At 48.1% G+C, this 13961-nt stretch overlaps 9 protein-coding genes across 9 annotated transcripts; 3 read left to right on the forward strand and 6 right to left on the reverse strand.

The window, feature by feature from the left end:
* Positions 1-402: 402 nt before the first annotated feature.
* VTP21DRAFT_901 (uncharacterized protein) lies at positions 403-935 on the reverse strand (the record flags this gene model as incomplete). Its single annotated transcript, XM_069399922.1, has 3 exons — positions 403-564; positions 631-783; positions 882-935. 3 exons carry the CDS (start codon positions 933-935, stop codon positions 403-405), a joined length of 369 nt encoding a protein of 122 aa, XP_069251790.1.
* Positions 936-1175: 240 nt separating this feature from the next.
* VTP21DRAFT_902 (uncharacterized protein) lies at positions 1176-1523 on the reverse strand (the record flags this gene model as incomplete). Its single annotated transcript, XM_069399933.1, has 2 exons — positions 1176-1369; positions 1430-1523. The coding sequence occupies 2 exons, from the start codon at positions 1521-1523 to the stop codon at positions 1176-1178; spliced, it is 288 nt and encodes a 95-aa protein (XP_069251791.1).
* A 138-nt stretch (positions 1524-1661) lies between these two features.
* On the reverse strand, positions 1662-3057 carry VTP21DRAFT_903 (uncharacterized protein; the record flags this gene model as incomplete). The annotated part of the gene is made up of 7 exons (XM_069399944.1): positions 1662-1892; positions 1954-2012; positions 2075-2438; positions 2502-2566; positions 2628-2708; positions 2780-2878; positions 2934-3057. 7 exons carry the CDS (start codon positions 3055-3057, stop codon positions 1662-1664), a joined length of 1023 nt encoding a protein of 340 aa, XP_069251792.1.
* A 189-nt stretch (positions 3058-3246) lies between these two features.
* On the forward strand, positions 3247-4444 carry VTP21DRAFT_904 (uncharacterized protein; the record flags this gene model as incomplete). Its single annotated transcript, XM_069399955.1, has 4 exons — positions 3247-3397; positions 3495-3554; positions 3633-3773; positions 3843-4444. The coding sequence occupies 4 exons, from the start codon at positions 3247-3249 to the stop codon at positions 4442-4444; spliced, it is 954 nt and encodes a 317-aa protein (XP_069251793.1).
* A 75-nt stretch (positions 4445-4519) lies between these two features.
* Positions 4520-6662, reverse strand: VTP21DRAFT_905 (uncharacterized protein; the record flags this gene model as incomplete). Its single annotated transcript, XM_069399966.1, has 5 exons — positions 4520-5147; positions 5208-5293; positions 5361-5561; positions 5624-5915; positions 5974-6662. The coding sequence occupies 5 exons, from the start codon at positions 6660-6662 to the stop codon at positions 4520-4522; spliced, it is 1896 nt and encodes a 631-aa protein (XP_069251794.1).
* A 196-nt stretch (positions 6663-6858) lies between these two features.
* Positions 6859-8202, forward strand: VTP21DRAFT_906 (uncharacterized protein; the record flags this gene model as incomplete). Its single annotated transcript, XM_069399977.1, has 6 exons — positions 6859-7038; positions 7100-7174; positions 7246-7561; positions 7636-7861; positions 7937-8105; positions 8164-8202. The coding sequence occupies 6 exons, from the start codon at positions 6859-6861 to the stop codon at positions 8200-8202; spliced, it is 1005 nt and encodes a 334-aa protein (XP_069251795.1).
* Positions 8203-8657: 455 nt separating this feature from the next.
* VTP21DRAFT_907 (uncharacterized protein) lies at positions 8658-10984 on the forward strand (the record flags this gene model as incomplete). Its single annotated transcript, XM_069399987.1, has 3 exons — positions 8658-8983; positions 9062-9779; positions 9872-10984. The coding sequence occupies 3 exons, from the start codon at positions 8658-8660 to the stop codon at positions 10982-10984; spliced, it is 2157 nt and encodes a 718-aa protein (XP_069251796.1).
* A 265-nt stretch (positions 10985-11249) lies between these two features.
* Positions 11250-12912, reverse strand: VTP21DRAFT_908 (uncharacterized protein; the record flags this gene model as incomplete). The annotated part of the gene is made up of 5 exons (XM_069399998.1): positions 11250-11971; positions 12042-12183; positions 12277-12371; positions 12433-12741; positions 12891-12912. 5 exons carry the CDS (start codon positions 12910-12912, stop codon positions 11250-11252), a joined length of 1290 nt encoding a protein of 429 aa, XP_069251797.1.
* Positions 12913-13144: 232 nt separating this feature from the next.
* Positions 13145-13799, reverse strand: VTP21DRAFT_909 (uncharacterized protein; the record flags this gene model as incomplete). Its single annotated transcript, XM_069400009.1, has 3 exons — positions 13145-13270; positions 13494-13622; positions 13698-13799. The coding sequence occupies 3 exons, from the start codon at positions 13797-13799 to the stop codon at positions 13145-13147; spliced, it is 357 nt and encodes a 118-aa protein (XP_069251798.1).
* Between the last annotated feature and the right edge of the window lie 162 nt (positions 13800-13961).

The following is a 13961-nucleotide window of genomic DNA, read 5'->3' on the forward strand; positions in this document are numbered from 1 at the left end:
TAGCTCATTAGCGTTGAGAAATGATACAATATATAACAATGTGTTTGCGTATGGTGAAATAGGGAGGTTCGGTTTAGAATGAATAACTTGGGTATAGGTCGAAAGAAGATATCACTGAATAATTATTTTTATATCAAGTAGTTCGGGACTAGCCTCAGCTTCAAACTTTGTCAAGGCAAGTCTCCCACTGAAATACGCTCGGAATGACCATATTCCTTTTACTTCAGGAGGAAGAGCAACCATTGACCCGTTTTTTTGTGGGCATTTCTTTCTATCTGATAGAGGTAACAAATTACAAAAGGAAAAAAGGGAAACGTATATGTCAAAGAGAAAAAATTAATAAAAAACGTACACGTGTAATAAAAAAGTGTCCTTGAACATGATTGTAGAGGCAGGGGTGATTTACTGTGAGCCCTCGTTGGATAGACGCAACCAGAAGTTCGTAATAACCGCAGCAAGCAAGAACACACACAGCAGCGTAGGACCCAGGCGATCATCGTAAGGCCCAATCTGGCGTGTTTTTATTTTCTCAGCCCTCCAATGAAACGTGATTAGAGCATATATCTAGTCAATTGAAAATGAATCAATCACGCCAGCCAGGTCCAGGAATGCGGAAAAAAATGGACTCACCATGACAAGCATGGCTACGAAAGTGAAAAGCGCCGCCGAAATCCGCCCCACTCGATCTGAGAAGTTGAGAAGGCCGATAGCGAGTCCGCCCACAATGACACTGAACTGGAGCCAGGAAAGAAAGGTTCGCTCATTGGCGAAGAACACCTTGGGCTAAAGATTAGGAACAAAGAATTAGCCCCGCATGGCGTTGCATCGGGCAAATTTGACAGGCTGGCCATGCCCTAGAAATCAATCGGCACGCAACCTACCTCAACACGGACGGGCAGCGCGATTCGCTTTTGAGGCTGGTCGGTCTGCGACATTGTTGGGATTGGGAAATGGCTCTGGAGAAAGCTGTGTGGGAGAGAAGGGGAAAATTAAAAAAAGAACGAGATTTGAGGCCGGGAATTTTCCATACATTGGTGCGCTGCAGCGGAGTTGGCGAGTATTAAAAAAACAAATTTCACGATTTGGACACCATATATTTTCCCATAAGTGTATCGCGTGCACTCGACGACAGGTGTTCAAGTCGAGGTTGATGAGAACACCGACCTGGCTCTGTATCACATAGCTAGCTCAGTCACCTCAAGTGTCTCTAGAGACGGCCGATATGAGCCAGCACTACGGCTCTGATATAACGGTTCTGCGCGCTTATCTGAGCCAAGCCTTCCAGCAACAGTGTTTGATAATAATATTAGGGGATTGCCAGGCACGTTCCACGGCAAGGCATCTTGAACCCAAGTTGATATTCGACCAACTGTAGCTGGAGCGCAAGGTTAATTGCAACATCCTACATTCAGTGGAAGGAGGAACGTGCCTTCAACACCCTCAAGTGCCTTGACCTTGACCCTCAAACTCTCTAGGGCCGATATCGGCAGGAGTAGAGACGACGAAACGCCAAATGTTACCATTATAAACTTTATTCAAATGAACGAGAAAGAAGTCCAAGAAAATCCCGAGCAACGAAGGGGTTGTTATACAAGGTTTAGGAGTTTCAATCAATGCAGATTGCTCTCTTGGCGTCCTCTCTATATAACCATCCCTTATCCTTAGGGCAAAGCGACAGTTCCTTCACTACGATAGGCTCCACTCTTTTCATGGCTAAATCGCTTTGAAATCTGCACACTAGACACTCGATAAGAACCGAAGTCCGTATCACCAAAGCGTGAGATTATAGGTCTTGCATCGAAGGCGATCCGGCCGCCAGGCTTGCCATGGTTCCCCGGGGCTTGTTTGTTGAACGATTCCCGATACTTGGTGTTGACGAGGGTTACATGGGGCTACCAAGAAACTATCAGTACAGACCCAGTATATTCGTGAAATAGGGTCTCGAATACCAACCTTCAGTGGCTTGTCCTCCTCCATATATCCACCCTTAACGAACTTGTCCCTCAACAATTCTAGCATGTATATCACAGTTTGAGCTATTTCAGTATCACAGAAAAATAGAATGGGATAGTACCGCATAGTTTTTCCATTGCCTCTCCCTCCACTTTCGCATACAGCACGTGTGCATTGCTAGGATCCGTCTCCATCACTCGCACGCCTTCCACATTCACTCTCACACTCCTTGTTCCAACTGCATCATATATTTCCTGTGCGCTCTCCTTCAGCAGTCGAACACATCCTTCGATTTCCTTCTGCGATAGCAACCGAAGCATTCCTACCGTGATATGGAGAGATCCGGTTGGAACTAGAATCGTGGAATCGAGCCCACGCACATTGAGCGCAAGTATATCGCCATGAAGAGTGCTAATGCGTCGGATGAGAGCAGGGTCGGAAAGAGGAAGGGAAATGAAATGAGTGAACGGAATCTTCGACCTAGACTATAAGCGAAGCATTCCATGAAAAAGAGGGCTCCATTTTTTACAACAAAAGTCGACATTTACTCGCTCAATAATGTCCTCGATTCGAAGTTTAGCGGCTTCTGTAGATTCCCTGGTTCCTCGAATAACTTTGAACCAACTACTTTTAGCATTCCTCCCTGATGAAGTATTTTCCTAAAATTTGCATACTTATTAAGTCCTGTTCTTTCTGTATGTTTACTTTCGCACCAGTCTCCTTTTGAATCTTATTGATAGCTTCTCCCCCACGACCTAATTAGCGTAAGAATAAAGAGTATATAACGGCCACCAGGTGTGATTATAGGGATGAATACGAGACGCACCGATTATAAATCGGTGCATTGCCTGCACCACTTCCATTTTGACACTAATAATCTGCGTATTGCTCTTTGTTTCATTATCAGTTAGTTTTCCCGCGTTATCTGTAGTCGAGTTAATATTAACATTCTGCCTATTTGCGTTGAAATTCTGAACTACCTATGTTAATGCTTTGGACTTCGGGCACTGGTATAGTATTGGTTGGGATCCTAAATGTGCGGCCATGCAGCTCAATCAGCGTTATACCGCGCATACATGGGGCGTTCTCGGAATCTGAATACATATTCCAATAAGCACGATATTAAGAAGCGCTCCAATTCCAAACTGAAGGCAGAGAGCGTGTTCCTTGAAGCTACAGTTCTCCAGCCGATATTAATTTGTGACTATTCTATTGTAGATAGACAGAAATAAGTGGGCATATGGAGGATGCTTTAACTCTTTTAGCTTTGCCACTTTAATAAAATTCGAGGAAATGTCTTCGAGAATAACCTCGGCCATTGTCCCAGTATGCCGCACATTCACAACTAAATCCGCAAATAAAGGGAAATTATTCCGTTTAAAAACGCCCTCTAACGGTAGGAAATTAACAGATTTTGAACGTAAAGTGTTATCTAATCCCTATGGTAAGTACTATGTAATTGAAAATATTGCAACTGGAATAAGAAGTGGGCATTTTTTTTTTTTTAACCTTTTATATTTTTTTTCTTGCATTCCAATTAGTTGCCGCGTTGTCATCTCCTCTTCGTCATTGCACATATCACGATCGCGTCTTTCCCAATGGTATCTAAAGTCGGGTTTTATTTTATTTTTTATTTACGCTAGTTGCTAAGAGAGAAAAATCTTGTAAATGCATTGTAGCATTCTTGACGCGGTTCATCGAAGCGTACGACCCTTCATCCAACCGCATCTGGATTGTCCCTGATACTGATAACTCAAGAGAAGGCTATGGGAGATGGTGCAAGTTTCGTGCAAAAACAATCGAGGCACTTTACAAAGACGGTAAATATCCCTTACCCAGCTTTTTTCGAGTTCCTTTGTTGATGGAGAAACGCTGTTTTTGACCATTAGATAGATATAAATTAATCAATCCTACGGCCTATTTCCGATCAGACATGCCCTTGCATATTTGGGAACGCTCTCTTTCCCATGCTCGCGACACTCTGCATCGCACTGTTCTTAGATGCAGAACTCGAGAGGCCGAGCTCAGGAAAAAAGATAGAGATAGAAACAAGAAAGTGAAAAGAGGGTGGACGAGATATTTGCTGCCTATGAAGTGGGCAGAGGGAGTATGGAGGAGTGAAAGGGAACAAGAGGTACGGGGAGTGACGTGTGTGCTCTCCATTCCGTCCGCTACGTTTCCTTCCAACACAAATATACCCCTCGCACAGGAACACTCGCCAAGTGCGTTGCCAGAATTAGAAGAGGTTTTCTCTATTTCCCCCCTCCACTATTACTCGAGAGGCGCGTTGAAGCAATGTCATGCGCCCACTTACGATCTAACGACGCTGTTCGGGGAGCAGCAAGCCGCCTCGCTTTACCGTTGGATTGCGGGTGAAGATTATTCAGATTCAGTCCAACACGGCGGCCATCTTGGAATAGGAATTGCTGCTGAGCCATTCACACGCGAATTGGGCCTATGCTTATGGCGTCTGCACTTGTATCTTCAGTAGACACAAACGGATTAAATAAAGTGCTATATTTATTGATTAAAAAAGGTGTTCACTTCTTTGTACAAAGATTGGCGATCATGGTGCCGAACCACCGTTAGGGGGGTTCCGTGGGGGAATCTGATAATTGGCAGTGCCTGGATATGCACCGTAAGAAGTTTGGGGTGGCTGCGGAGCCTGCTGAACATTGGCCAGAATATTATAGAGTTGCGACACGGACGGGATATTTAAAGCGGGTTGCTGCGGCTGTGGGGGCTGCTGCGGTTGCTGAACAGGATACATTGGTTGGGTGGGGACTTGAGAGGGAAACTGGGGTTGCTGGGCTGGATACCCGGATTGCATCGGAGGCTGTGGGCTATAGGCAGGGTAGGACTGGTGTGAAGGAGGAGCATAATATGACGGCATATATTGCTGGTGCGGAGGTGGGGGCGGGTGATGCATGGCTTGGTGGGAAGGAGTTGGCTGGTGATAGGATGGAGGGCGAGGATGATAATTTGGCTGCGGGTGGCGTGGTGGTGGATGATGGGGTTGCTGGTGCGGATGGTGTGGTTGGTGTGGGCGGCCATGTCGGCCACGTCCACGAGCTTGAGGAGGGCGCGGATGACGCGGAGGTGGAGCGGAGGATGGATAGGAAGAAGTGCTGTCTGGCGAGTATAGGTTGCTAGGGCGCTGGAGAATTTTATAATCGTGGTCATCCTCATGCGGTCTATTATAAAAAAACTGTTAACAGTTTTCTCTGTCAGCAAGTCTGGATCCCTCTACTTACTCTGCTTTGCCACCTCGTGCCTTCCTGTTCTTCTTAAGTTTACGTTTATGTTCCGCCTCCTTTTCATCATCCGAGAACTCCATTTCCTATATCAAACAAAACATTAGTACACTAGGCCTGGCGAATCGCCGAGAAATGCCGATCTAAGCTGACCTCTTCTCCAACTTCCTCGTCGTATATGTTACTAGCGTCCGAACCCTTCTGAGCCTTTAATGCCTGAGTAAACACAAAGGATGCATGCTCCTTGATGTAAAAGACCTTGCGACCGGGGAGTATATCCTCAGCGGATTCTTGCGAGGTTGGGATCAGAACAGAGTACATCGGATTGGTGACCGGACCAAACGTTTCGAATATCTATGCAGAGAGAGGTATCAGTACAGTTCGATTTCCACTTCAACTTGGGATTGCTCCATTACCGAGCCCAGGATCTCCTTGTTCTCTAACACCAGCACACTCCCCGTGTCCAATACCATGTAATCGCCCGATACGTTTCCTCGGATAACCACCACATTGGATACTTTGTGCTGCACTTCCCCAAGCTCGACCAATGTCATGTCCTCGGTGATTTCCAAATTCGGTTTCTCCACCTCGATCACGGCAATTTCATTGCGGGTGCGCAACACGCCATTCCCAATGGCATCTTCATCCTCGTCCTCGTCCATAGCGTGACTGTTGTTATTTTCTGCAGCGGCGCCCTCATTGTCCGAGCTAACGCTAGAGGTTAGTTTCCGCTGATATAGCAGAACAAATCAACTGGATGCCATACCTTGAGCTATCCGATGAGCTCTCCTCGTCACTACTCTCCAAGTCGCTTGACTCATAATCCTCCTCGCCAATACTCTTGCCCTGTACTGCATTGGCAATGACACGGTCAATATTATCTTCAGCGATATCCATGCTTGTTTGTTTTTCATTTAGATCGTTTTCAGTTTTCGTATGTGCCTGCTGTACATCGGGAGGGTTGGAAGGCAGAGCCTCACTGGATTTTTGATCGGTGCAAGAATGAACTTGATCAGTTCGCATCATAGTAGGAGGTGGGACGGAAATATCCTCAGGCATAGCGTTCATGCTATTCAATGAGTGGGGGATGGATTGATGAGAATTTCGTTCATATTGCGATGTCTCCTCTGAAGGTCTTGTTCCAGGCTGCGTACCAAATTCAGAAGCAGAATGGGATGCGAGTTGGTCCCGATTAACAGAGTTTGACAGGTCAGACAATGTCGATGTCGTTGAAGGAAAGGCATTGGATTCTCCGGGTATGTCCACCGTGGGCTGACGAGGGGAGGATTTGTTTTGATCTGTAGAGCACTCTATTCCGCTGACCTCTGCTGACATTGTAGCACGCCCGTTTTTATCCATTGGTGTTTCTATAGATACCTCAGCTGAAATTGAGGGGATTTCTTTAGCCGCTAATTCACCATTTTGAGTCTCATGAAAGGATCCTGAAGTGTCCATGCCCGTCTTTATATAATCTTTATATATACAAAAGGAAATGATAGAGCATAATCGAGTGAGTGGCAAAGTAGTCCTTATAAATGTAAACACAGTCACAATTCACAATCTGATTCTACTCGAATCCTTATCATATATCTAATAGTTGCACTCCATCGCGTTATCAGTTCCTTGATCTATTCATTTTCACTAATCTATAATGGCTACCAATAACCTGATCGAGATAGCTAGCAATGAGCAATTCAATAAGACGTTGGACGAGAGTAAGAGTGGCCTAGTGGTGCTGGATTTTTGGGCATCTTGGGCTCCCGCTTGCTTGCAGATGAATGAAGTCGTCGGGGAGTTAGCAGCACAGCATCCAACTGTCACATTTTTAAAGGTAATGATTCTCAAAAGTCACCATTGCGCAGAATTGAATCTTATTGCCTTTGCTCCCACAGATTGAAGCAGAGAATTTGGTAGACATATCGGAAAAGTTTGATGTTGCCGCCGTACCCTATTTTGTGCTGCTTAAGGTTTGATCACTTCCACTATTGTGCTGGTTGACAAAATCTCAACGATTCCCTCTTTATAATCATGCTTCTAGAATGGGAAGACAGTTGAGAAGATCAACGGGGCCAACGCTCCGGAACTCACCGCCGCCATTTCTAAACACTCTAAAGCTGTGCCGGCCACTGCTCCTGCCTCTGTTGCGCAAACACCTGAAAAACCTGCCACTACACCTCGGGATCTTACGGCTCGCCTCAAGACCCTCGTTAATGCGGCACCTGTAATGGTATTTATTAAAGGCACCCCCTCACAGCCGCGATGCGGTTTCTCGCGGGAATTAGTGCAGATCCTCGGGGATTTGGATGTACGCTATAGCTCCTTTAACATTTTGGCTGACGAAGAAGTGCGGCAAGGTAAGCAATCTTGGATGAGTTGGCTTAAAACATGAGCTTTTTTTTTTCTTTCTTACCTCTGACCGATGTGCTAGGCCTGAAAACGTTCTCGAACTGGCCCACTTTCCCGCAGGTGTATGTCAACGGCGAGTTTATCGGCGGGCTGGACATTGTGAAGGAGATGCTTGAGAACGGGGAGCTGCAGAGCGTATTGCCCAAGGAAGAGCCACTCGAATCACGACTATCTAAGCTTGTCAATAAAGCACAGACAGTGGTATTCATCAAGGGCACCCCCGCAACCCCTCGATGCGGCTTTTCCAGGTTTGCAGATGAAGCCAGCTGATAGTTTTTTTTTTTTGAGCATCGCTGACATGGATTTGGATTGGACTTGCTTAGGCAAATTGTCAGCATCTTAAACGAGAAGAATATCACGTACGACTACTTTGACATCCTCTCGGACGAAGAAATCCGACAGGGGCTGAAAACCTTTGTAAACTGGCCAACTTATCCGATGCTTTTCCATAAAGGAGAGCTACTTGGAGGGCTGGACATCGTGAAGGAAATGGTAGGTGAACGGGATCACGCCCATCGATCGAACACATTGTAACCTTTTGCATATTTAGGTTGAAAACGGAGAGTTTGAAGAGGTTCTTAAGGCTTAATGGCACATATAACATGCACTTGCTAGCATTTCATGTCTTGGATGTGCAAAATAACAAATAAAGATGGCACCCCCCCCTCTATTTGTATGATGATACATAATATAACATAATAAATCCCCATGTTGAGTGTCAAGACAGGTTTCCCTTCACTCAATCTTTTTTTTTAATCGAATTTTTTTTTGTACTCGACCCGAGTACAACAACTGGATTTCCTAGAATGCAACCTCGTGCCTGCATAGACCGCCAAGAAGTCTCTCAAAAATTAGGAACATCTCGAATGCTAAAAAAATCTTATTAAATTGGATTCAGACCCACCCGTCTATTTTTGCCTTCATCATTACTATGTTAATGACATTCATTTTCCCGTAGACTTTCCTTCCGACATCTATGCATCATCGAAATCATTCAGACCCTATTCTCTCGATCCTACACATATTACTTCCCACGTTTGCATTATGACTAAGAAAATTGCCATCGATTCAACAAAACAGCCATCCTCTCTAAAGTTCCTCCACCATTTTCATCGGCATCACCGCGATCCCTCCAATCAGCATCCCGACACTGTGCTCTATACAGATTATGTTATTCATTTCGCATATCCACCCAGTCCCGCTTCTCCGAGCGAAGAGGAGCACGCTATAAAAGCTTTGCGAAAACTTACGACGAGATTGCGTGCCGCGGGGTTGTATTATGAGGTGAGACAGAGCAAGAATGAGGGCAAATTGTATGTGTTTGTGCTGTGTCCGTGGAAGCGACTGAAGCAGGAAATTACAGATTCAAGGTATTGAATGAGATTACTTTGCTATACTAGACTTGTCTCTCCCAAGACACCGAACTAATTCAACCTACCATTGCACAGAATGAGAGACTGGCTGGCTGGTGTCAAATACCCCAATGACAAGGAGCTTACTCGGACTATTTCTGCGACCGAGTTAACGGAGGCCGACCGCCTCCGTCACATTTATTCCATTATTACTAGCCCCAGCAGTGAACATGGCGCGGGCGTTATCATCTCCCGTGAAACTTGCATTGAGAGTATCATGGCCCTTCACAACCGGCAGTTCAACCGGGCGTGGGTGCACGACTGGTCTCAAAAATACTACCTGAGCGACCAGGATATCCAACGGATACGGAGCCATTTTGGCGAGAAAATCGCCCTCTATTTCACGTTTCAGCAATACTATACGCTATGGCTCACGGTGCCGTCTATGGTCGGAATCTTGGCCTACATTTACACCGAGTTCTCCATTGCATACGCAGTGTTCATTGTGGCGTGGGCAATAGCGTTCATCGAGTTCTGGAAGTGGCGGGAGAGGGAGCTGGCCATGGCATGGGGCGTATATAAACACTCGTTGACGGAAAAGAGAAGGGCCGCTTTCTGTGAAACTCACCCACGGCGGGACATCCACGGTTCCTCAGTGCCCTGCTATCCGATATGGAAACGCTGGGCTACAAGATGCTTTACCTGGCCAGCGGTCGTGCTTGGTGCCTTCGGGTTTGGGCTTGTGCTTACGTTTGTGTTCGCCATGCAGGTGTTCTTTAGTGCGTATTACCAAGGGCCTTTATCCGAAGTCCTTGTAAGTAGGAAAAGTTAAAAAAAAAACGATTCATCATCCGTTGACGAGACTACGTGTTTAACTTTAATCTGGCCTCTCTCATTGAAATCCAGAACTACATTCCGGCCATGATTCAGTCCTCAGCGGTGGCCAATTCAAACAACAACTATCTCTGGTGGATGCGCAAATTAAACGATCTTGAGAATTTCGAGCTCGAATCCCAGTACGAGTATCACCTTACCATCAAAATATTTGTTGCCAAGGCCTTGACAAGCTACGTGTCCCTCCTGCTGTGCGCGTGGGTGTATATCCCGTTCGGCGAGCGCATCGGTCGCTCGCTGAACTCCTTCCTGACGACCCAGCACCGGGGCGTGGGGCCGGAGCGACTCCGTTCCATGCTGGTGTATTTCGTGCTGACCGGGCAAGTGATCCACTTCTCGAATCAGAAGCTGGTGCCGTTTCTCCAGCAGCTTGTCAGCGATGGCTTGCGCAAGGCACTGGATCAAGTGCGGAGGAGGAAGCACGAGCATGACGACATGATGCACCCCTTGTCGGAGAATGAGGAGAATGTCACGGAGTTTATGCGTCGAGTCGAGAGAGAGGCGGCCCTTCCCGTCTATGAGGTCGAGGAAGACTACACGGAAATGGTGACCCAGTTCGGATATGTGGTGTTGTTCAGCGTGGTGTGGCCCTTGACCCCGCTCTGTGCGTTTGTCAACAACTGGATGGAGATGCGGAACGACGCCATGAAGCTTTGCTTGCAGCGTCGCCGGGCGCCTCCGCAAAGGGCCGACACGATTGGACCCTGGCGAGACAGTTTGAGTGCGCTGGCCTTCTTCTCGGCCGTGACCAACTCCTCATTCACCTACCTGTTCCACCCCAAAGCGGCCCGCGTCTGGACCTCTCCTCGCCCGAGCGTCCCCGACGCGGGCCTGTTTTTCGTCGTCCTGGTCGCCGAGTATCTTTATTTCGCCCTGAAATCGGTCATCCACCGGTTGTGGAGGGCACTGCCCTCGCCCGGAAGGGCCAATGCCAGGCGGATGGAATTCGAGTTGAAGGCCAAGTGGCTCGAGAAGTCCGAGGAGCGGCATGAGATGGAGAGGAAACTGGAGAGCAAAGGCGCAAGCGAGGTGAAAAGAGAACAGCCCAAAGGTGTTTGGATGGATGATGATGGCCAAGAAGAGCTGGGGTTGACGGTGGTCTATTCCACCTTTAAGAGCCAGTGATGCTCTGCTTGATATCACTGTTTTCTTTTCTTTTTTGCTGTTTATACACACAGCTCTTGCTCTTTCCCAACACGGGCTATGGAGCAAAAAGAATATCAAGACTATTTATTGACTATATTTTCCGTGAGCGAAGCAAAATAAAAGCACAGACTAGCATTGTACATATTTGGCCATATACAGAGTATGGATTTTTAAGAGGGAGGGATGGTCCCTCCCCCCCTCCTTCTCCAGTAGACCTGGGGCGGAACTTGCCCCGTACTCATCCCTATTTTTGCTCCTGAACCTGGAATTTAAGTCCTGCTTTATCCAGGCGCTCGACCAAGCTGGTTTCCGAGAATGCGGAAGAGGGAAGGTGCACTCCGCGAGGCACCTTGTCGCGCTCCAGCAACAGGGTGTATGCGCATTGGACCGCGGACTGCGAGGTGATCACATATGCGGGTTCGCCGCCGTCCACGGTGGTGATCAGAGACCTGTTCAAGGTCGTGACGTCTTCCATGACGGCATCACGCGTCTCATAGCCGCGGGTGAAGAAGACCATGTGCACGCGGAGGTTGGCGATCTCCTCCTGGGTCGGGCCCTGATGGGTGAACACGCCCATGGTGAATTTCTCGGGGTGTTTCTTGAGAAGCGAGCGAGTGAAGGGCAGGAGCGAAAACAGCCCCACCACCGCGCCCAGGATCAGCATCTGCAGAATGTTCAGAAGGCTGGGAAACACGACATAGCCCATGTACTGCACGGGCGGGATGACCGGGGGCTGGATGGCCTGATCTTCTTCGCGCGGCTGGTGATTTCTCGCGTAAATGCGCTGGGAAAGCCAGACGATGATTGGGTCAAGGGGCATGGGAAGAACCCACCCCTTGACCTTACTCTCGTAGCGCGGCCACAGCTTGAGAAGGAGGTGGGGGCCCAAGTACTTGATCTTGGGGAGGCTCTGGTGCGCCCGCCTTAAGGTTTGAAAATGGGCGATGGGAGAAGCCATAAATTCCACTAGCCGTGTCCAGGAAGAATGAATCAAACCATCCAGAAAAGCTAGGAAGGAGCAGAGGTGGCGACTTACCCGCAGAGTAAAACGTGCCAAAGTGGATCGAGACTTTTTTTCTCTCGGTAATTAATCGGCAGTAAGATTCCACTTGGGTCGGTGTCCAGCCTCTCTCCTGAAAAGCGCGTTTAGCATAGAGAATGCCGATATCGGCCGGGACCTGTTGAAAAGAAAAAAAAAACGCGGTCGTTGAGCCCCAACTGGTTCTAAAAAATCGAACGATCTTTCTAGACACAAATGAAGGGCAACTCACAGAATCAAAAGCGCAACAGTGCACAATAGTTACGCCGGCGTTCTTGGCCTCCTCGTTGTATTTTAGCAACATGTTCGACACATATTGAGGTTCGCCTTAGCGGATGAGCTCCAGATTAGCTACGTCTCCAATACAGAGCCTTAAAAAACCACTCACCTGTCACGTCCAAGTAGTCGCATTTTGCCTTGATACAGGCCCTTACCACGGGTTCGCCCCAAAGTGCATAAGGGCCAACCGCATCGATGCAAACGTGGGAGCGACTAAAGATCTCTACCAGGCTTTTTTCGTCGTGGACATCCGCGATAAGGATATCTGGCTTCGGCTGCAATGTCTCCGCCAATTCATTGAGCTTGTTCATCGAACGGCCCGCGATAGCCCAACGAATAGGACGTTGCAAGGTGGAACTAGTGCGCTGTAGCTCCTTACAAATATGCCTTGCCGTGAATCCGGTGGCACCAAACACGACTGATTTTCAAATGACCATGACAAAAGCAAGCATAGGAATTAGTCCATTAAAAGATAGAGCAGATAGGGGCTATGAAACAGCTGCATAAGAGAGGAACCCATGGCAACTCGGCCATGGGTATGGATGCAAGGGTATCGAGCGTGCGTACCTATATCGAATTCCTTGACCATGCTTCTGCTTTATGAACTGAGCGCGCTAAAAAAAATCACGAGAAAAAAGTTTCATTCAGATGAAAAAAGAAGCGCCTTCTGAAATATTGAAATTTGGATCCTGATACGTCAGTTCATTGCATAATAGGGGTTCATTAACGTTTCATCACGAAAAATCGCACGGCGTCTGCCCCTCAGGCCAAGCAGAGAGAAGCCAGCTGGGCAAGCGCTCAGCAGACGGCAAGGCCGGAAATCAGGGTGGCTTGATCAGCCCGCGTCTGGCATTTCCTGCCACCGGGGCCGGCCGTCGATTTGCAGCCATCAGCTTGGCCGCATTATCGATAGGAAAATTCACCGAGGCCACGGCAGAGCCTGCACTCTAAATTGGGCTCAATAATGCGGCAGATTTGTTTGCTCAGGCAGGACATACACGTCAATGGGATGCGTAAGCGCCGATTTCTAGAGATGCCAATGGTTCAAAAAGTCTGGCAAGTCTCGTTCCATAGCTTCAGCCCTGGGCGGGTGAACGCAGAGCGCTCGAATGTGCCGCGTTAACCAAGGTTGGGCGCAGCATCTTTCACGCAGGCCGTCTATTTCTATACCAAGCGCCATTTCACTGTCCGCTCAAGGGCGCGTATTTGCTGCAGCACAAGTGCTCGGGAATCATCGCTAGCATCAAGGGTGTGCGGGTAGCTTAGGGAGAGGCCGGCGGTATGGAGGCGGGCCAGAGGCTAGAAGCAGCAGAGGCGATTTTCCCACGGTCTGCTCTCCACACTCATTGGGGAGGATTCCGGGGCGAGCTCAACCCAAACGCATTTGAGAACCAGCAGGCCGTGGGGCAGTTTGGAGGGCGCAAAAAGCGGGGGAGCGGAAGCGGCCGGGTTTGCGAGGACACGCGCGACCGGCATTTTAGCAGATGGAAGCAGGAGGAATTTGCGCACGCCACTCGGACCCCTGCAATTCCCGACCCAAAATTTTTTTGGCCTCGACTGGTATAAAAGCAAAGGACGCCGGAGCCGCCCTTTTTCCCTTAGATTTATCATCTCATTCAATTGCCTCTCTTCTCATCT

This window comes from Calcarisporiella thermophila (assembly GCF_041956535.1).
Source record: "Calcarisporiella thermophila strain CBS 279.70 unplaced genomic scaffold VTP21scaffold_10, whole genome shotgun sequence".
In the NCBI taxonomy this organism is placed as follows: Eukaryota; Fungi; Calcarisporiellomycota; class Calcarisporiellomycetes; order Calcarisporiellales; family Calcarisporiellaceae; genus Calcarisporiella; species Calcarisporiella thermophila.